This window comes from Papilio xuthus, unplaced genomic scaffold, assembly GCF_000836235.2.
Source record: "Papilio xuthus unplaced genomic scaffold, Pxut_1.1 DF825946.1, whole genome shotgun sequence".
NCBI lineage: Eukaryota > Metazoa > Arthropoda > Insecta > Lepidoptera > Papilionidae > Papilio > Papilio xuthus.
The window spans coordinates 12,490,902-12,514,290 of NW_013532703.1; the positions used below are offsets into that span (position 1 = coordinate 12,490,902).

Genomic DNA, 23,389 nt, shown 5'->3' on the forward strand with positions numbered 1-23,389 from the left:
CCCAAGGCCAGTGGTGGAGGTCCTTTCCGAATTACGCGGTTCCCTGAAGGGGAAACGCAGGCGAACGGGGCTGCCTGACTAGCTTCGTTATCACCGTTAGGTATCCGCTAGCCTTTTAAAATTGCGCTGTTAAGAAGTTGCTCCGCGCAGTGAAAACTGCACTTCACAATTCCTTTCACGCAGTTCCCGAAGTCGGAAACAATAGACGTTGCTATGTTATTAATAAGAAACTAGATAATTGCTTGCCAGGTGGCGGTGCAATAAATAGTTCCCTAAGGAACAATTAAATGACGACGTTCTACCTCGAAACTAGGATTATCGCTTGCCAGATGGCGGGCGCAATAAAAATTGCACCAACACAGTCGGCTCGCGAACAAAGGATGGCGGCACCTTTTATGGCGCGCGCAGGTGCGGATAGCTCAACGTAGTGTCGGGCGGAGCGACAGATGTGCGGCGAGCGGACACGTCCGTTCGCCTCAGCGGTCTGTAGCGGAGTGTAGTCTTATTACATCGGAGGGTCCTCTTTATATAGAGTTATAAGTCTACACGCGACGATACGTTCTCATAAACTGGGGACTTTACAGCTTAATTAAGAAATTCTTGTTTTAGTTTCGTTTATTGCAATTTTGTTAGTTATTGTGTCTTGATGATTCACGACGTTACTTTACTACCACTTTGTAATCATTTGTATAATAAAAAAATGTTGGATTTGAATGGACAATAAAAAATTAGATGTGTTTTTCTATTTATTTTATCGATGTGTTTGTATTATCATTTATTTTTCTTAGTCACCAATGTTATAGTCGTGGAAAATATAATTTAACATACGAAGAACATTCTCACTGTTTGTAATAGAAGAAAACTGCTCTGAAATGTAATAGAAAAGAATTTAGAGCACTCTGTGGGATTACGAAACAAGATATGAGTCAAATGCATTTGCGGAGTATCCACATAAGAGGAATCCAAACGTAATACCGGTCCAATAATTGAAACAGAACTCGAATGTCGATGTTTACTCTGTTTAAGAAGGTAGGTAAGCTGTTCACAGCTCAAGCCCGCTTGTTTATCGGATTGAAATTTCTGGAAGAAAACTAAAGTTTGTTTGCGTTCCATTCGATCGCGCGTGTTCGCCGGCAAGTGGGGCGTCCCGCGACCACAGAATGCAATTATCGACCGCTGTCTGCCACAGCAATGCTCGAATCGCATTGCGCTGTAACGACTGCCGCCGTGGTCCGGACCAGCCGGACCGGGCTCTGTTGACGAATTGCGAGCTTACAATGTTCCATTTGTCAAATTGTACTCAATCTGCTTCTGATATCAATTTCACAAATAATTTTCTTTACTATTGCAAGAAATCGTTATATAGATGAGGTTTTGTAATTTGTTTTCGATATGCTTATCAATAATATTGTTATTTAGGATTATAAAATTCATCGAATTCGTACATTTCTTAAGTCAATGCGTGATTGTTATTGTGCAAGGATAATTGATAAGGGCATATCTTACTAATATTATAAATGCGAAAGTTTGAACGGATAGATAGATGGATGGATGGATGTAGCTTTGAAGGTAACTCGAGAACGTCTGAACGGATCTCGACGAAATTTGGCATGCATATAGAACACAGTCTGGACTAACAAATATACTAATTATGTTTATTTTTTAATGCGACAACTACTTTATCTTACTAATATTATAAATTCGTAAGTGTATACGGATGGATGGATGGGTGTTTTTGAGAAGGTATCTCTGGAACGGTTTAATGGCTCTTGATGAAATTTTGCATACACCTTTTTTATGTTTTGTTGGCATATTCTGAAAGAATACTTAGGTTACTTATTATTTTTTTATTCCGCACGGACGGAGTCGCGGGCCACAGCTAATAATTTAATGTATACAACACAATAATATATCATTAAAATGTTTAATATATTTAACTAAGCACAAGCTAAGTTAAAGCAAGTCTAATGAATATTGATTCAAGTGAATAGTTTGTGTTAAGATAGACCATTCAAAAGTAATTAAACTGTGAAAATGGTTTTTCTACATGCAACGTTTGTCTGTGTATAAATTGAGTCAGTTTTAATGGGTTTTCTTCTTCCCTTTGTTACTAGATTATGTAACAAAGTCAGACGCTGTTTAAATTCAACTTGCGTTAATCAGCCGAGTTGGAAAGTTTAATCTGTCTGGGATAAAGTGATATGTACTTTCGACTAAATTATAGCTTCATTCTCGTTATCGAGGTAAGGAATTTCAGAATCAGCTGTCAGGGGGCGCTCTATGTGTGGGTATCTGAGTTGTGTTCCACCAACACGAAATGTGTACGTCTATGCGTGTGTGAGACAGTCTTTGTGTTGTGTATGTGTGTCTTGCATTTGAAGTTTGTATAAGTTTATTTTATTTAAGTTACGTTTGTTGAATCGTAAAAGAAATGCGAATTAAATGAAGATTTGTTTTTCATAACAACAAAAAAGGATAACTTTGCTACGAATAAAATCCAAGCAAATCTCCATTTGGTTTGTAGGGAAACTCGATAGGGAAAATATTTTTTATATTAAATCGTGACTTGAAGTATTATAATTTTCCTGATATTAATCCTTTGATGTTAAAATGTAATCTCTATATAAATACGACCTCAATATCAAATTACATATTATTTTTATGTATTTATTACGTATCTTATTACATTTTATCCGCTAAGTTATGATTTAAATAAATATATTGCAGAATAAAATTATCTTTTTTTGTGGTATTATTTCATTTTCGTAGTTTTATTTTCAAGTGTTTATATCAACAATAATTTAGTTTCTTAATAAGCTTCTTTCTTAATATTACTAAGTAAAGAATATTATTTAAGTTTAAATTATGTTCCATATCAGGATTTTGTAGATTTGTGTTAAATTTTTTTGTAATAAATTACAAAAATATTAAGGTGAAAATTAGCATTACTCCTTCTATGGGTCCTTATGTAGGCGGTTATTGTGTTAGATATAAAAATGGTTAAACAAGTCGCAAGGTTTATTGCCGCCTACAATGTAGACGTACGATGTATTTTTAAATATATAATTGAATATTTAACATTACATAACTAAATCAGTCATGGTAGAGTTCTAACACTACCTATTTATATCTGAATGTGAATCTTAGTTGCATGGATTCTTACTTATTCGTGAGTCACCTTGAAATTTTTGATATAAGGAAAGGCGGGGTAATCGAAGTACCATACAGTAATAAGTAGAAGGTAGGCAAAGGCTTATTGCCTTTCAAAGAGTTTCCAACTAGTAAAAAATAGATTGGATCCTTAACATTTAAAATTCCAAATTCAGTTTAATATTTTCGCATTTCTAAACAGCTTCAGGGAAAAATGCTACTCGTTGGAAATAAGATGCACTTGTGACGATAAATATAAACGTTTCAATACTTCTAAGCAAACATTTAACAGAAGTACTAACGTAAGTCGTTACCGAGTGTTTGTAGGACATAGTACAAGCTTTAGTATTCGCCCACGCGACCGACACACGCGGCGCACGCACACTTATAAAAGCCACAAGACACTTTGTCACACCACGGATCTGCATTCCGATATACATCTCGAATAAATGCAGATTGTAATTTTTACAATTCTATGATTAACTGTGAGCTTCTGAGATGAAAATTACCGATTCAAAGATATTGTTAAATAAAAATATTATTAGAAACGACACTATGTTTCATACGGGTATTTTGGTCTCAGAAACCCATAGTTAAAAGTGCATTTAAATGTCAAGTTGTTGATAATTAGTTATTTATAGTGAAACATTTAGTCAATTTAAGCGAAAGACGGACGATAACGATGGAAAATAGACAACTAATATCGCTAATCATCTGATGAAAATCGTTAAGATTGAATTAGAAATTACGATGTAAATTCCTAAACAAGTTTCTATAATTTTTGTTGACGGCGGATAAATCAATGGACTCTAGTTCATACAGACATTGCGATATATACACTAAATTTATTCCATTAGAAAAGTAAAAAAAAAATCTAAAACCAAATCTGAAAAATAAATTTATTTGTGTTGTATTTTGTTTTTCAAATACTTTTCGTTTAGTAGGCAGAGCACACGTACAATGGAGACAAATTGCTTTCCTTACATTCGCAATGCGTTTTACATTGGTAATGGCTGAACTATAAATTCGTACCGGCCTCGCCGCCGCTATTCGTTTCACTTACAGTTTCAAAGCTCTCCACTGGAACTTTAAAACAGAAATATTGTGAACTACACACTAGTGTATCAAGTGTACTCACCAGGGTAGAACAACTAGCTTAACCTTTGTAGATATTTCTAGATAACAGCTTATAAAATCTCATTGTATAGATGATTTATTATTGTACCACGACCTTAACAACAATATCTCAAATATTCTTATGGAATAAGATTTAAAATATTTTTAAATTACATTTGTACTAGCTGTCGCCCGCGACTCCGTCCGTCTTAAAAATAAAAAATAAATTTAGGGGTGGGCTACCCTTCACATTTAGGGGGATGAAAAATAGATGTTGGCCGAATCTCAGACCTATTCAATATGCTCACAAAATTTCATCAGAATCGGTCAAGCCGTTTCGGAGGAGTATGGGAACGAAAATTGTGACATGAGAATTTTATATATAAGATGTACCGTACCATAAAGATTCGCGTGAGAATTTGTAGATAAAAAAATAAAATCGCAGCATTTCGTATGATTGACACATTCACTTAACTCATCGTGTTATCTCAGGTGTGAGCTTAAAACAAAAAGTTAAAACAAACGCCGCCTTGAGAGAAGTGAAATAATGAATCAGTGTTTGAAAATTTGCGAAAGCACTTATTCTATTAAGTGTTTACACGGAGGCCGTGAGGAGCTTGAAGATTAACATAACAAAAACAGGCTGCGACTTACAGAGGGCACGATAAAGCCTGCAGTCGAGATCCGTACGGCGACCGGCGCGCGCGCACCTTACATGCATCTATACCTATATCTTACGAAAAACAATCACGCTCGCCGTCAATAAAAATGTTAATATCTTCCAATTTAAATTAATAGTTATGTTTACACTAATGAATAAAAACACACCCTTTAAAGTAATAACAAAATGAAAATATCGATTTTATTCCCATCCCTAGTGCTCCTTTTGATTTCGTTATCAACACATGCAGAGTTTTTAATTAGAGAAAAAGTTAGAAAAAGAAATACCGTGATAAAAATAAACAAGGACCCGCCGACGTGTTATTATAATAACTCTTTATTTAAAAATGTCGACTCTTTGAGACGCATTGTGGCGGCATCTAAATACATTTTTACTGGAAAAATTTCTAGTGTGCATAATAAACGACGTGCGGGGAAATATACGAGGAATGTATTCAAAGTGTTCGTAAGGCGTGTGTTAAAAGGTGATAAAGAGGAGTTGAGTGAATTGTTGAATTTCGAAACGAGGACGAGTAATGCATCGAGTCGTGCGTTTATTATTGCTGAAGGGGTGCGGTGGAAGAAATGCGCCGGATCACAAGGCTGGGCGGCTCTACTGTTCGGCGGCGACAGTTTTGTATCACAGTTGAAACTGATTACAGATCCAGTTCCCTCCTCTCTCGAAAGAGTACGTCGAGTAAAAGCTCTTATAAAAGGTACTTATAGATTCATAATTTTTAATTTTGTATTTTCTTTGTTGCTATAAACAATTAATGTTATTAATGAACTTTAAAAATCTTATATAATTAACTAGCGGTCGCCCGCGATTTCGTCCGAGCATAATTAAAAAAAAAAACTATTGGTCGCAGTAATGTTATATAGCCTAAAATATTTTTTCAAATCGGACCAGTAGTTCCTGATTAGCGCGTTTAAACTAACAAACTCTTCCGTTTCATAATATTAGTATAGATTTGGTAAGAAATAAAGAAAGGTATACTGAGACTTTATTTTAGAAATCGAAATATATATTTAAATATTCACCCTTAGATCGGTAGACGTGTATGAAGCGGGCGCGGTGTGAATAATTTCCGTGTGATTTTACGGTGATGTACCGGCGGCCTTTTATCTCAAAGATGATTATCGGGTGTGAATTGTTGGGGCCAAACGTTGACTGCAGTTGTAAAGTCTAGGAGCTAGGAATGTTTTATTCTATGGAGGTGAACGCAGTTTAGTTGTTATATTACTTAGTTTATATACTACGAAAAAAATTATGAAATGCGAAAGTTTGGATGTTAGAAGGTATCTACAGAACGGTTACATGGATCTCGATGAAATTGGGCATAGATATATAACATAATCTAGAAGAACGCATAGGCTTATACGCTTAATTTTTAATTTTTTATTCCTCGCGGATGGAGGCGTGGATAAAAGCTAGTATGTAATGCAAATAATTTGAGAAAAATTGCCTATATCATATTTATTAATTTTAATTTTCATCTATTTGAAAGATATTAACGTTTATAGCTCAACTAAAATCCTACCCTTTCATATATTGCCTAGAAGAGTCATGAACTTTTTAATGGGAAGGTTTGTCATATGTTTAAATTTTTTCAATAGAAGTGATTAGGTATAATATGATTTTCTTTTGTGTACAAAATCTATTATTTATTGTTATCTTAATTTTATACATTTCAAATAGCATATCCAGAACATCGTAATTCATTTATCGTGGTTACAACTAAATTATGAATACAAAGTCCCACTCCGCAGTCAAATGTGTTCGAAGAAGCAAGTCGTGGGCGGAGGCGAACCGTGAGAAAACAAATTCCCAAATTGTGTGGTTGAGATTCGACCTAACAGGAAATATTCTGAATAATAATCTGATGACAATATTTATCAATAAGAAAGTGTGTCTAGTATCTACTCTTGAATTATTTAGATACAATCTTTGGATCTAATAAACATTTACACTTTGTATAAGTTTACACATATCTTTGAATTTTTTCGCAGATATGTGCATTTTTTTATATCATAAGGAGGCAAACGAGCGAGCGACCACCTGAAATCGATGAAATAGCGAAGTGACCGTTAACCATATGCATACGCAATTGCATATGCGTTTCCTACCTTTAATCGACGGAGGAGAGGATGCACAGAAAGAAAATATTTTCTCCTTCCTTGCATCCTCTCATCCGGAAAGTCCATTTCCACTTCCCATCCTTTTCTTATAGGAAAAGGGTGGGAAGGGAAAGAGGACTAAATTAGGACTCCGGGTCGCACACTCATCAGACGAAACGCGGAATAGCTTCCACTTCACGCCTGTCTTCTGTGTGGTCGTGGTATTTCACCGGGCGAGCCGGGCCGATTCGTGCGAAGAAGTTAAAGCGGGCTCTACAACTGTTGACCACTGTGCATGTTGGACACGATGTTTTCCTTCACAGTAAGAACGTCGAATAAATATAGATATGTTAATCGAAAAACACATTGGTACATGATGAGATTCGAACTTAAGACCTACAGATTACAAGATCCTTTAACCCCTGAACCACCGACGCTCTTGATGCTAAAATTAGTTTTTCAAAATCCGTTACTAAATTACGCAAAGGCAATCCACTTTTTCCTAAGTTAATTACAGTCAGACTTGAGGACGATAAAGTTTATTCGTTCATTATGGTTCCAACCACGAAAAGTAATCTTTTTTTTATGAGAAATATTGCTAAATTTATACTAACGACCTAAATCTAATTCAAAAACTCGTGTAGTGAGACTTATTTACACTCACTGTTCAGCAGGTAGTCAACAAAAACCAACAACATTTCTTGAATATTTGATAGAAACGTTTAAACGTTGAATAGATTAGTCGAATAAAAAATAATTTCGGTTTTCAATTCATAGTTTATAAAAAATTAATACTTTATGTGGAATTCGTGCATAAAACGGTTAACATAATAAATCTAACGATAAGCTACTGGGTTATCGCAGTACGTATTTTTTAATATTTCACACCAAAAACATTACTCATTATTTTATAATTAAATAAATAAAGATTACATAAATAGTGTGAAGCGTTAAAGTGTTACCAATATTAGGTAAGACAAGATACCGGTTCGATTAAAGGAGATAAAGCTTTAGGAAGATTTATTGTAATGAAGACAACGCCAGCGGGAGATAAAAACAAACGGCCTAGCCGCCGGCCGCCGGAACAAGGATCTGATGCGGGATGTGTCGACCGAGCCAGTGTATCGGACTCGGCGGGACCACCGGCGACGCGGAGGACTGCGCGCGACAAATTTATTGACACTCTTTCAATTAAAGCCATTGTTGCCGTGAACAGGCGCACTGCTCACAACACGATAACTCGCAGCATGAATCTGTAATGCGACCAGATATCGCCTTCGACCGCCGACTGTCGCCCGCTCTATACCGTAAAAGGAGATTTATTAAAACTATTTGGAAACTGATTCGATCGAGACCGAACGATTTGACATTTAGATAAGAGGTAAAATTTATTTTTCCCTCGCTTACGTCCCCCCATCAGAGTGACAATGGAATAAAAAGGTTATAAAACGCGACGGTTGCCGCTCGCCCACGTCCCGCGGGTGTTGTGGAACCTTCGCACGGCGGCGGCAGGCTCGGGCGGCGCGGAGACTGGCCGCAGATAAAATGCGACCACTGCGTTATTACGAGCCGCCGATACTCGCGAGCACGTGTAAATTTCTATGTGAGAACACGGCAGATAAGCCGACGAGCGTGGGTGTGGAGAAAATGCATGGCGCCGATGCGGCCTCGGGCATTCTCACCGCTCACTGGTACTAGTCCCTTTTACATAAAAAAAAAACAGCAAAATGCTTTTGTAAATTCCGATGCGTTGATGTAGCACAGATAAGTATTACATTTATAACCTTAATTGTTGTCGTGATTTACATAAATACGTTTCAATATTGAATTTATAGCAAAATCTATAGATGCAATGTTAACGCAAGATCCAATAAATAACACTGGTTTACTTTGACATATTTGTTCAATTTATTTTTACTTAATAACCACAATACAATGTTCATTTAAGAGTTAGAAACAATTACCTGTGTTACAATGTTAGTAGGAATTAATGACGCAAATTGCTAGTAACACAAGAGATTTTAATGTTCTAAAAACGATGTTGTGTAAGAAACTTAAGTAGTTTATGAAATAGGCGAGTTGTTAATACTTTTTCTATGTCACTTAATTTTTTTTTGTATTTAAATGATACAGTCTAATTTTTTATATAATAGTATTAAAAATGATTTATCTTACTATCTTACTTATTTAATATTATAAATGCGAATCTTTAGATGGATGGATCGATGTTTTTTTGAAAGTATCTCCGAAACGGTTCAACGTATTTTAATTAAATTTAGACATTCACACATGTAGAATATAGTCTGGAGGAACACATAAGCGACTTACTTATTAAGTTTTTTTTATTCCACGCGGACGGAGTCACGCGCGACATCTAGTATTTAATAGTTACAACGGCAATACAACATAAAACGTAGGTATTACAAGTTGAAAGTGTAAAAATCTATTTATCGTTCTATAACAAAACAGTAAGTAATTTGATTGATTGCCTAAACTGTATAGAAGACGTTTTCTTCTTTCACTTCATTTTCTTCCTCTGGAATAAAGGTAAACATTCTAATAGAAAATGTTCCCATTTGCGAGGGTTTATAATCAAATAATCGATTTGTATAGCCAATAACCATTTTCTCGATATAAGTGAACTTGTAAAAATTCAATGCCTCCTCTAGAGTCCGGTGAATCGAATTGTTGATCTAATTTACATATCTCCATTGTACCGAACCTGTTTTCATAAAATTTAACAACAGCCTCCGTATGTCCTGCGCGCCCTGTACCCTGCTTTATGTCCGTCCTCAGATCGAGTTAGGGTTATTGCTATAATTCAGTTTTATGTAACCCCTTTCAGGTAACAAAGTGTATATTCGAAAAGTTTCAAATAACCCACCCAACCTTATTCAATGGTGTGGTTATGATGCGTAAATTTTATGATCAAATTACATTTCTAATGATCTTTTAGAAATCTAATTCCTTTGTCTATTGTTTGGTTCAAATTATACGATATTGTAACTATTGTTTAATGTCTATTAAGACCACCTTTGATTCGAAAATTTAAATTCAGAGAAATTGAAAAGTTTAAACCCGAGTTAAATAAATGCGACTTAACATTCTTTTGTTAATGTCTCATAAATGTTATTCTTAGTTATTATTAATAATAAAATGTGAATTAATTTAGTGATAGTAAAATTGTTTAAATTGAAAAATCCTCGAATTTCTTAATTATCTTGGTTAATAACAAAAAAGTAATTAGGATCAGCCTGCAAATGTTATCAACGTCAACACAAACAATGCAAAACCAAGTTTCGTGACAGAAGTAAATAACTGTCAAGATAATCGTTCTCTCACAAAAAAAAACAAAGGTTCGAATGCCCTATGCTAAACCTCCTTTTATTTGTCCTCTGTACGAAATGTTATGCTATAGGACGATGAGAAATTCTTAACAACGTTTTATAGCTTCAATAACGAAGTTTACGACGTTCCTTGTTGTACGCTGCACGTGTTAAAAGTATAACAGCATTGCTGGCCTCGTAAATTAAAATTAAATTAAATAGCGGCCAGTTAGATCAATAAAAGGAATTCCTTTTTTTGGTATGGGATTGTTATAGGTTAGAGTTGGATAAAAAATAATTTTTGCGATGCTACTAAAGGTTTCAAACCTACGCAATCTTAAGGATTAAATATTATCAAATAAGAACATCGAAGAGATTTCCGTGATCTAAAATTGTACATTAAAATAAAACAAGCAAAAGAAACCCTTGTATAATTTTATACGTGAACTTTGACATCGTTTCGGAGTCGTTAGAATGTAAAAAGAGAATTCGAGATACTTGAGTTTTTGTTGAGAATTAGATGGTCCGTCGTTACGTAGTAAGGTCTCTTTAACCTCTTACTTTCGAACAAAATGACAGAAGGGGGCTGCGGTGATCGTAAAGCGGCGGAGAAACGGCGCGGCGAAGAGGCGTCGCGGCGCGGGGTTTCTGTGTCATAAAGCCGTCACTCGCTCGCCGCTACCGAATTGAATTGGATAGCGCGCACTGTTTCCAACTGCCTCATTTCCATTAAGTACCTTCACGTGAACCTCGTGGAACCGTTCAAGGCAATTACATATACCCGCATCATAATATGTGTGCGTATAAAAACACAGTGTAAATAAACGTTAAAGCAATATTTTTGCCGGCGAACCCCCACAATGTCTGAGCGCCCGCATGTCGTAAAGATTTAGTAGTTTTATGAAGTAGGGTGGCTTGTAATTATCTACAAAGAAATCTTATTGTAATTAATGTTCTACCTAGATAAGGCTGGTAATAATCTCGATTGTTCACCGACAGAGTAGTCAAATGGAGTAGACAGAGAGTACAGTTCTCTATTAAACATGGAACTGGCAGTCTTTTTCTTCTTTTGATGTTTGCATATTGAGTCTTTCGTTATTCGATTTTAGCTATAGAATAGTACTACGGATAGTTCAAGCAAACGTAAGTTTAATTTGTAAGCAGTATCATAACAAACCATAAAGTAGCGAAATATAAAAAAGAAAAAAAGTAATTAATTTGCATTCTTAAATTGAACATTTGTACAAAAGCGAACTGGTTTTTGTTTCTAATACAGTATTATAGTTCCTTGAAGCAGACACTTTATTTGTATCTTGCGATGTTATCGTTTGGGCGTTATAGCGGCTTAGGGCGGGAAGAATGAGGGTGGCTTTGTGCTTGCGTTAAAATTTACTGCTCCGTAATATATTCCGCGCAGGCAGGTATCTTCGTGGTCAGAATTGCGACAGTCGAGCGACGCTAGATTTAGCGATTTTTGGTTTAATTTTTCTTATTTCCTTGTTAGCAATTAGTTTAACTAAACTAGGGTAAGAATAAAATTGGACGTAGAATATTGAAAAAAATTATATGCTGCGATGAACTTGGTATTTTCATTTCAATACAATAATTTTATGTTTTTTTTAAAGCCATGACTTTTATACGTCCTAATAATTAAATGTGGATCTTAAGTTTTAAAGTTGCCACTTTCTTCCGGAATCATTTACCTTACTTTGTTAGGTCTAAACGCCAAAAGAATGTAACTTAAACCAATTTGTTAGCAACTTTGTTAAATTGTTTAATTTGTTGCGGAGCTTCACTTTGTTATTGCTGGGTATGAAAAATGTTACAAGATCTATTATATATATAATAATATATATTATAATAAGAAATTTTCAAAACATAAATATTTTTAAACATAACTTAATAATTACAAAATATAAAAGGAACATAACAGTTATAAAAAGTAACAATTTTTTTTTATTGAACCTTTGTCTTTTTCTTTGACACAATGGAATGTCGGATTTTATTATTTAAACAGTTTTTGTTTGTGCCTACCGGAGTGAGATGATATTTCTCTGAGCAGGTAACTTATTTAAATTACCTTTGTTTTATCTGTGATGATTGACACGCTATCTAGGAATAGATACTCGTATTAATAGTAAAATGTCGGTTACGGCATAAAAAAGGGTGTTTAACCGTTTTTCGTGGCATAGTATACCCATAGGTTTTTTTTATCACTTTAACATTTTGTGTGAATTCCAAACTTTTGTCGATTTAATTTGATTTGATTTTGTCAAGCCTAATGAATAAGAGTACGGATTTCCGATCATGAGGTTGGGGGTTAGAATCCTGCCATTCGACTATTGTAAACCACATCCTAGCACAAGCCTAGAGCTTAGTTGGAATGGTAAAAGAAATATTAGTAAATTTACAAAAAAAAACTACTAGTATTTAAAAAAAATTAAGATACAAATGCATAATAAACGATCTTCAAGTGTACACCAATATGAAGACAATACTACAAACTGTTTATGTTAAATGACATAAACAGTTAATTTAGAAAAGTATAATTTTGCTCATTAGTGTAACTAACCCCAAGATATTTGTTCTTCTTTTGATAATTGTTAAAAAACAAATGAACAAAATGTTTATATTGTAAAGCAAATATACCTACCGTTTCGGTTTGAATGTGGATTTGATTTACGCCTTTATGCATTGTTTATAATTAATGATTTATTTTTGACAGCTGACACTAAACCAAGCCTTCGTGTACCATTAATCATGTGAAGCCATTCACAACACTACCTTTTCATATTAGCTGATATCGATCGACTTTCTTTTAAATACGTAAATAATAAAGTAATTATGTGAAGATTAAAACTTTTGATAGCGTAAAAAAGAAGCTCATGTTCAATTTAGTATCAAATTGATTAATGTTAATATTAGTTACACTTGTAACTCCGTTGGCGCGGAATAAAAAAATGGTAGCTTATGGATTCTTCAAGACTATGTTCTACATCTATAACAAAGTTCAGCGACATCTATACGCCCTTGTGAGATATCTTTTATCACACACCCATTCACCTATCCATCCATCCACACATTCGTATTTATAATATTATACTAGGCAATAAAGAACTATATTGTTTAAAGTCAATAACAATAACTAACTGTAATACTGTTTAAACTGTATAATCGTAAAAATACTAATATTTGTCACAAATTAATTTACTGTCACTGCTAATTAAGCAAATTTACCGTTACTTAATTGTTTCCTTAGTGAAGATTTCTCACAGTAAATTTACAGTAAGGAACACTCTTAGTGACATCTTAGTGTAGCAGTTAAAGAAAGAAAAAATATCATTTTAATAACATTTTGTAATTTATATCGATTATCGTTGAAGTTATCTTATAATGGTAAATATAATATCGCAAATTCATTATGACTAAACAAGAAGTAGGCGGAAAGTGCTTCTCAATTTAGAGTAAATAATGGACGCTTAAGATTTAAACAACATGAACTGTCCAATACAATTGCCCTTTATACTATTAGGGGAAATATCGTATTATTTCTAACGTATTTCCTTAGAATTATGTCATAGTTATGATGATAAAATATAATTTTATATGCGCTAATTGTAATTCAAGCACAACTGTTATGTAGATAATTTTTTTAATACTGATAATTTAATCAGCTGTTTTTTTTTATTTATTTACATGCTTCTTATTTTTAAGATTTGTAAAAATATATTGAATATTAAATGCTTAAAATGCTGAAATTAGAGCGTTGGTGGCTCAAGAGCGTTGGTAGCAAAGGGGTCAAGCACTTGACTTTTAATCTGCAGGTTATAGGTTCGAATCCCGCCATGTACCATAGTGTTTTTCGATTTCCGATTTAAATATGTACATTTATCCGATGTTCTTACGGTGAAGGAAAACATCGTGATGCAACCTGCACATATCTGAGAAGAAATTCAAAAAATATGTGTGAAGCCAACCAAACCGCACTTGGCCAGCGTGGTTGACTATGGCCTAATCACCCTTAACTTAGGGTAGGCTCCGAGCCCCTCGATGATGATGAAATGCTTAAAACCTTCAACATATTTTAATAATACCATTCATTAAGTTTATACAAACACTAAATCATTTCATATTATTGCTAATGCGTCATTAGTATCTGAACAAAGTTCGTAACGATGTTTTAAATGACTACACCCACTTACAGAGTCGGCATAAATTTATCGATCACAATGATGCGGAGGCAAGAAAAATTATCATAGATTTCAATGGCGTAATCGACATGTACTATTGTTTGAAACCGGAACTAACGATTCTTCTTCACCCTAGTAAGGCATAGTTGAATGTTATCTTACGCTCTTCGTATACAAAGCAACTTAAATCTTCGAACCGATGGTTTCAGTCGCGAGCGACTTACGCAATAAAATGTTACAAAGGTTCGTATACAGCGTGTGTCCGACATCACTCACAACCTGTATGTCAAGATCGTCGTGAGAATAGACGATGCAATTTTCAGGATAGCGAAGTATATCTATATAGTTCACATCGCTATGCTTGTACTGACCTATCAGACGATTCGCGTCGACGATTCAGCGTTTTGTGTACGAAGCACGCGCAACGCAATTATTCTCGCGACGCAACTGAATAATATTAGTTTCGACGAATTACGTTGCCTTGTGTACGAAGGGCCTTACTTGTAGTAGAGGTATAAAAAATTAAACCTTAAGTATATGTTTCAATATTCATGATCAGCTTGTTGACTTGACGTTTTATAGGTTTTGTCATAACCTTCCTTAAAATTCATCGGGCTTGAGTGCCATTTTTATAGCCGGTAAATGTTTACAACATCTGTGGGCAATTTCATACTAAAGTACAAGTAAATGCAAAACCACATTAAACCTAGACACAGCTCTATAATTGCCTTAATTACGTTAAAAAACACAACAGAAAAACGGGGAAACTTGAAGCAATTTAAAGCAAAATACTTAATTGATTGAAACACTTTGTGTAACAAACTATTGTAAGACGCTGTCGCAACCAGTGACTTGTTTAGTCAAAAGTAGGAAGTTCTCTTTGTAAATATAAGTTGGAAGTGAGCCTAAGGGCTGGCTTTCGCCAGCCGTATTTACGTGTGGAGACGCGATGTTGACAGTGGCGCCACGGTAGCGCACCGTTCATACCTCTTGACACTCGACAAACATATGACAGGTTTTAGTGAAATAGAAATTTTGAAGAGAAACCTCTCATTGCTATAACTGTTTTGCATATTTTAATATTCAATCCCCGACTTGTACCTTGTTGCCTGTGCTTGATGTGTAGTTTTTGTGGTAATAACCGATATTGACCTTATAACTTTATTTAATACTAACTGACGCCCCCGACTCCGTCCGCGTGGAATTTAAAAAATAATAACTAGTAGCCTATGACTATCGATCCAGACTACTTTCTACATTTATGCCAAAATTCAGCGTGATCTGTTCAGCTGTTCTGGAGATACCTCCAAACATCCATCTATCCATCCAAATATTCGCATTCATAATATTATTAGCAGTCGCCCGTGACTCTGTCCTCGCGGTCTCTATTCTCTCTAACTATGCCACATTTCAACAAGATCTATACATCCGTTCTCGAGATACCTTCAAACATCCATCCCACCATTCAAACATTAGCATTTATAATATTAGTATGATTGGAGATTTCGTACATTTTTACACAGTTAAAAGTGACAGTAAATTTCCCCTTAATGGTATTTTATTATCGTTCTTTTTGTAAGTAGATATGATGAGCCTATCCCAGTACTGTGTAATATTTCATCGTAGTACATGATTGAGGATAATTAGTAGCTGCTGACCTTGACTTGAAAAGAATTCACAGACTTCCTTCTGACTTATTTCAATTACCATTATTTTGATTAATCGTGTTAACTTCTCACATATAATAATAACATCTATATTTTATCAATATCAAAACGAAAATTGCATTCTATCATATTCATAAACAAACAGTCCTCAAGTCAGGGTTTTTGAATATTTAATCTAAATTACTACAAATACTGAAAATATAACGAAAACACATAATAGCTTGAATGAATAATGAAAAACGATTGTATTCCAACGTCGTAGCCTGTTTGTATATACAAATGGTTATAGCTAACTGCGGTGCGGCGACCGGACGCATGGAACGGCCTTGCGTCCGTGAAATGCCAACAAGGCCTTAATATTTCGTACCTACAAGCACATAGTATCATGTACGGACAATTGAAATTTTATTACTAAGTTCGTTCCTTCTATTAATTCTGGAGTGTCTTATTTTATTAAACCAAGTAACGTCGATCGAAAAAGTCGATTAAAGCTTGGTCTTATTAAATAACATAAAGAAGAAAGAATATATAAGCGTAAATGTTTTCATTATAGTAACCCTTTTATCGCACGCTGAAATATGACATTACCAAATTCATTCATTATTAGCTAGTGTTACCACTAGCTGTCGCTCGCGACACCGTCTACGGCTTATTAAAAAAAATTAACAAGTAGCTTATGTGTTCTTCCAGAGTACGTTCTATATCTGAAGGTACCTTATAACGAACATACAGCCATCAATCCATCTAAACTTTCGCATTTATAATATAAGTAAGAGTATTACGCATAGGCTTCCAAAATAAGTTATCTGTTATCTGTTTTGGTGATAAGCATACTCTTTTATAAACCCTGTTAAATTTTACTATATCAACCATCGGCAATCAAAAGGTTAAAACACGTGTCTAACTAAACAGTTAAGTTGGCTACTGAGACGGTATGAGCACGTATTGGCCTAAGACGTCTGAACATCGAGGTGACCGAGTTTGATAAGGTTACAGCGAGTGCAATAGAATTACGGTCGTTCAATAGACCGCACAATCTACTCGCAAACACTTCGAACCCTTTGTCAATAATAGGATTTAAGAACGTCTTGCGGTATTCAGAGAAATAGACTGCAATATAAATGTAGTACTTTTATAAGCCATTATGCCAGCTAGAATGCTTTATTGATAAAATTATATTATTTAATTGAAATTTGCCGACTGACATATGTACATAAAAGTGTGGCAGTAAAATGAAACGTTTAAAGAAATATCTTCTTATCAATTTTCTTTCGACTCTCGTTTGTTTTTTACTACCATTTTCGTTTTAAAACACTAAACTAATCTTACTAATATTGTAAATAGGAAGGTTGGAATTTGGCATACATATAGAAAATAGTTTGCAAGAAAAAACTACTAATTATTTTCTTTTTTATTCCTCGCGGGCAGAGTCGCGGGCGGCTGCCAGTAACGGATAAAGTTGTCTTTTGCTACTAACATAATTGAAGTCTACCTTTGTATAAATGCATGTTTACATAAATTTTTAAAATAGTGTTTTTATTATAACACGTGTCAGTTTCCCTATTTACACTTTCTAACTTCACAGCAATATAAAATTTTTAATTGCTAAAAAATGTGCAGTGTACGCGAAACACCCACTTACAGTTTGTCCTACAGTAACTTAACAACTTAACAAGAGTAACTCGTGTTAACTTACGTACTTAACATGAGTTTATTTCATGAAGTAAGTTACTAATGAAATTAAAACAAAGTCCCTATTGTAATATGTTGTAAGTTGTGAATTCTTACTTGAATATATGAAATCTATATACTAAAATGAATCATAATTACATCAAGTCAAATTTCCTTCAAATTACTATGAAAGTTTTATCATTTTTATTTTATTTATTCTTAGTTATGAAAGTAAAAATCAAACCGATAACGGATAATTTAATTTTACCGCTTTCCAAAGAAGTTAAATCAATTGCGAGACGAGAAAGATTTAAATTTTGCTCGTAATCTGATAACATTAACACCTAACCGGATTGAGAATCGATATTTAATAATAGCCACGACCCCGATTTGGAGATAACGAATAAATGTAATAAAATATTTTAAAATCGTGTTCTTTTTTTAAATCATTTTTAAAAATGATTTTTAAAAAAACATTTCGATAAGTTAGCTTTATGCTTGTTAAAATATCAAACTATAAAATGGATAACAACGTTGCTGACAGAGAATCAAGCAGCCGAGAGAATTTAAATAAATAAAAATCGTTCAAAGCTGCGGGTGAAATGAGAACTTCGTTCTTTCCTTTCATCAATTTTTGCGTGTTTATCAAAATTATCGCTGGATCCACTTAAAGTTTCAGATATCCGAACAAGGTGTAAATTAGCGCAATTTAGTGTAAAACAGCCAGAGGGGAATCAACACTTATTCAAATGGGCGTCCCAACAAAAACAACAAAAGTAATGAACCTTTTAATAGGAAGGGAATTTGTTCATTCAATTATGATCTAACGTATTTTCTACGGTTGTATTCTTTATACCAACCCTATTAGTATATAACCCAGTAAAAGTTGACCACAGTTAGAACAAAATTATTAATCTTAATAACATTATAAATGCGAAAGTTTAGATGAATGGATGTTTATTAGAAGATATCTCCAGTACGACTGCATAGGTCTCGCTAAAATTTGGCAGAGATATAGAACATAGACTAAAAGAACACATAGGCTACTAATTTTGTTTTTTTAATACCGCGCGGACGGAGTAGCGGGATACATCTAGTCGTGTATAAAACAGAAAAAATTTAGCTAACAACATATTAGTTGAGGCTACTTTGTCGTACAAACAATAAATTACAAATAACGAAATTAATATTTGTTAAAATTATTTAGACGTATAAAATAAGAAGGCTGAAAGGGTTGTTCTAGCACGAGGGGTGACGATTGATGATATAACTATAAATGGAAAAAAGATTTAAATAAGAAAAGGTTAAATAAAACATTATGAAAATCATTGGGTCGTGATTGAAAGCATTGTCCGGTTTATTTTAAAGGCGATTACCTGTAGAAGCTATTAAGTTTAAAGCTTGATGCGGTGTACGGTTAACAGCTTGTTGGAGTTCGCAGTCGATCACAGGTCCGCCCACGCCTCCTGGTGGCGCCAAATGCCAGACACGCGCCGGCCACTCCACGGCGCCTATTATATTGGCCCGTTAATTAATTTCTTTTATTTCGTCACTCGCAACGGCCGTGGATTATATGTTCTTTTGATTAATAGCGACATTGTCTGAATTCTTGAATTCTTTTTGTCTTCGTTTAATGTTTTGAATTTATGGACAAGTTTTCGTAACGTACCAAATGATTAAGGTTTAATTCATATGCGTGTAAATGTTACAAAAGGTGTACTTTTTAAAATTTCACAGAGAATATACTTTATAGATTTAGTGACAACATATCCGTGTGTTGAATTTGTAATAATATTTTAGGGAATAATATTTTTAATATCTATTATAATATTGTTGAAAAAAAAATCACGAAACTTGTAATAACATTGTTATGTTATTTTCTTCTAACTAGAAAGTGGAGCTGCGTGCTTATACGGATTGTATTCATGCAATCATGATGAGGAGCGTTATAAATTGTAAAAAGGCGCTGCTTTTGAGAAAACGATTTCATGAAATACTCTACAATACGCTTTCAGGGCTTTGTGTTGAGATCTGGAGGGTTTATTCGCTGTCTTGACAAGATTTATATTCATTCCTATATACTTTAACTTTGGCTGTATTAAAAATACATTTTCATTTCCATTAGATCTGTTTTTTTATCTTCATTTAAAATTAAATTATCATATATTTAGATTTAGTTATCGCAACAATACCTGAATTATGTGTCGTTTATACCTAATAGATCATGCTAATATTATAAATGCGAATGTTTAGATGGATGGATGTTTGTTTGAAGGTATCTTCGGAACTTCTCAATGGATGTCGCTGAAACATGGCATAGACGTAGAAAACAGTCTGGAAGAACACATAGCGTACTTATTTTTTTTCTCAATACCCCGCGGAAGGTTTCGCGAGCGACAACTAATTATAAAAATGCAATGATTTTCTCAAAAATATTTGCTGTAAATATCGTGTAGTTTTGTATAATCGACGTAACATTACGTCTTCCGAATGGCAATACTGAGCTATTTGTCAAAGGTATCAGGCCAATAAAATTAGTCTGTGAGGAAAAACATTGGCAGTTGTTGTTGCCAATGGTACAGTTTATTGCAGCAATTTCTTACCGTGACTTACATTTTCTAAATCGTAGAAAAAAATATTTTTTAATAGTTGAAAAGATGTTTCAAATTTATTAATACTACCACAAACATTACTACTAAGAAATCTTCACTTTTATATATACTAAAAAGAAAACGAACTATTCAAAAAATTGCAAAGCAAAATTCAGCTTTATTTTTTAAAATATATTTCGATTAAGTTAAAATGATTGCGTCCTTTGCTTTTTCCTTTAAATATAATTAAGATAAAAACAGTTTTTATCAGTATTTAAATGTTAAAGAGGTTTTGCTTCGAAAATAAGAAGTAGTGTAACAAAGAGCGTTTCCTTCGAACAATTTTTTACCCTCAAGAGAACATACAGACAATAATTTAGTTGGGTCCGTTCATTTAAATTAAACAGCTAACGCGCTTAGAGAAACTAAGTACAAGTCGGACAGAGCTTTAATTGGTTGTTCGCGTTAGTTTCTCACCCTGTGTGTTTTCATTTGTAAACAGAAATAAAACTGCTCCGCTGTTGTACTGTTATCTCATATATTTCGCTTGATTACGGTTAGTAATGACTTAATACAATGCTTTCACGGAAATTGTACAACATCGAGGCACCGCACGGTCATTAGGGCTATGTCGTCAAACTTGAATTTTAATCAGAAACCTTTCGTGTCACAATTGATAACTTTTTTGTAATACAAATTTGCAGAAATCATTTCGAACGAAACAAGTTGAGACATTCAAATAGTTAAACGATTCTATAATTTCAATTTAATGACACAATTTTTAGCTCTATTATATAGACTTTAACAGTTGAAATCACATTTTGAGGAATTTATAAGTAAAAATACCTAAGTATACAAATAAAAAGCATGGTTTTAATACGTCAATATGGGCATCTATAAATTTTACTAATATTTTAAATGTGAAAGTTTGGCTGGATCGCTATTTGTTAGTAGGTATCTCCAGAACGGCTTCACACATTAATTTGGATTCCGTAGACCATAGTTTTAAAGAAAATTAGGGTACTAATTAAGTTTTTTTTAATTACGCGCGTACCGAACCGCGTGCGACATCTAGTTTATAACTTATGCAACTGCGAATATTTTAATATATTTTAAAGTGTTGAGAAATATTAGTACAGTTACATAATTGTTATTTATCAGTGTAAATGTTTATAATAAACTATTTGTTGGCACTAGAGTACGACTTATACAAGATACTTTGTTTCCATACATTACCGTCAATATGTTATTAAATGTTTGAGCAATCATGTTGCTTGTTAATTCTAATAGACGCCGGCTGATGAGCGGCGTATAAAGTGAAAGATTTGTTCCCTCATTAGTCAGCGCAAATGCTTCATCCTCGCATCAACTGGATGTCAGTGACGGAGAAATATTAGACAGGCCTAGGCGAGCTGGCAACGTTATTGCTTTGTTTTTCATTATCCACAACAGAATAGGATGCGGATTTGTTTTTAAAATTGTCTATTAAAAAACTATGTGTTATTTACTCGTGACTTCAATAACTGTTGGCTTAGTAACGGCAAAACATATTACCATCTCTCTTATTTTCCTTACTTAAAAAAGAAATAACAATATTTCTGTACATGTTTTTCCGAATTTAAAAATCCACGGCTCTCTTAATGATGAAGAAATTAAACATGTCTGATTACACTATTTGCTTAAAATTGCAATAAAAAGTATAAAATAGCTTAGTAAGGTTTAAATAAAATTAGTTCCGCTGAGATACTGGCGATGTATTCACGAAAGCAAAACCGATTTAAAAAGATTGAAATGAAGCAATAGAATTAAACGATTTCTCCACTCTGCCGTTGAATGTTATTCTATTGGCTTGCTTCAATCACTATAGCTCGGCTTCACTTCGCTGAGAAAAGAAACAGTTTTCTTATGCTCTTATAATTTCTGCAGCCGCTATTTTAAAATTAAACTTTGTGCGCAACATTCAATAAGTTTGTGAATCAAATTATTTTTCTTTTAAATTTACTAGATTCGTTCGGAATCGCACTGTTGAAATAATATTTCTTACACTAGGCGGCTTAGACGAAGGCAATAGATCAATAGTTATTGTAACATGATCAAAAATAGAAAATAGTGGCTTTCGCCTGCGACTTTGTCTGCGTAGAATGAAAAAAAACCTTGTTAATTTACTATTTGTGCTTCCTAACCTTGTTCTACATCTATACCAAATTACATTCAGATCCATTTTGCCCTGCTAAATATACCTTGCATCAAACATCCATCCATCCAATCAACTTATGTATTATAATTAAATAATATTACTAAGAAGTAAGACCTCGTTTGTTAACGTGACACGATATAAAGCAGAATATGAAACAAAATTAGCTGTGGGTTAAGCTCAATAACTCGTTACCAAAAAAATTAAAAGCTTTTTATCTTTATATAAGATTATGTAAGTAGAAATTTTATTAAATTATTAGTCATTAATTTGTCTGTACCCGTAACTTAGGTACAAATATAGACAATTTAATTTATGAAAGGACATTTCGAAAGGCCGTTTCATTTCGTGACACTAATCCTAATAAGCGACGTCGCAAAAACTTGAGTCGCCACTCTAATGGAAAACAATTTCCGAGTGATTATTTTTTTCTTTCTCACAATGTCCACTAAACAAATATCCATTTTTTATTGCGACATTAATAATAAAAACATGATATAATTAAATAAGTAATTAATATAACATTTTAAATAACAATTGAACAAAGAAATTTCTTTTAAAAGCAAACGTAAAAAATTTCTTCCAATTCAATTTTCTTTTAATTATAAAAGAAAAGGTGATTTTAACGACTTTGTTTTTACAGAATTGACTCAAAAGAAGGTATTATGTTGTTTTTACTTCGTCTGAGCATTGATAAAAGCACAGA

General features: G+C 33.7%; 1 protein-coding gene across 3 annotated transcripts in view; it reads left to right on the top strand.

Annotated features, from left to right (window-relative positions):
* The window catches only part of LOC106124557 (agrin), a 128,326-nt gene that overhangs the window by 47,842 nt on the left and 57,095 nt on the right, over positions 1-23,389 (top strand). Inside the window, exon 1 of one of the 3 annotated variants that reach the window (XM_013321347.1) lies at positions 4,968-5,642. The exons of the other annotated variants lie outside the window; for them this stretch is intronic. Within the exon in view, the coding sequence (XP_013176801.1) occupies positions 5,114-5,642 (529 nt within the window). The 5' untranslated portion in view covers positions 4,968-5,113. Of the gene's footprint in view, positions 1-4,967; positions 5,643-23,389 lie in introns of those variants that run through there. 3 annotated transcript variants of the gene reach the window in all.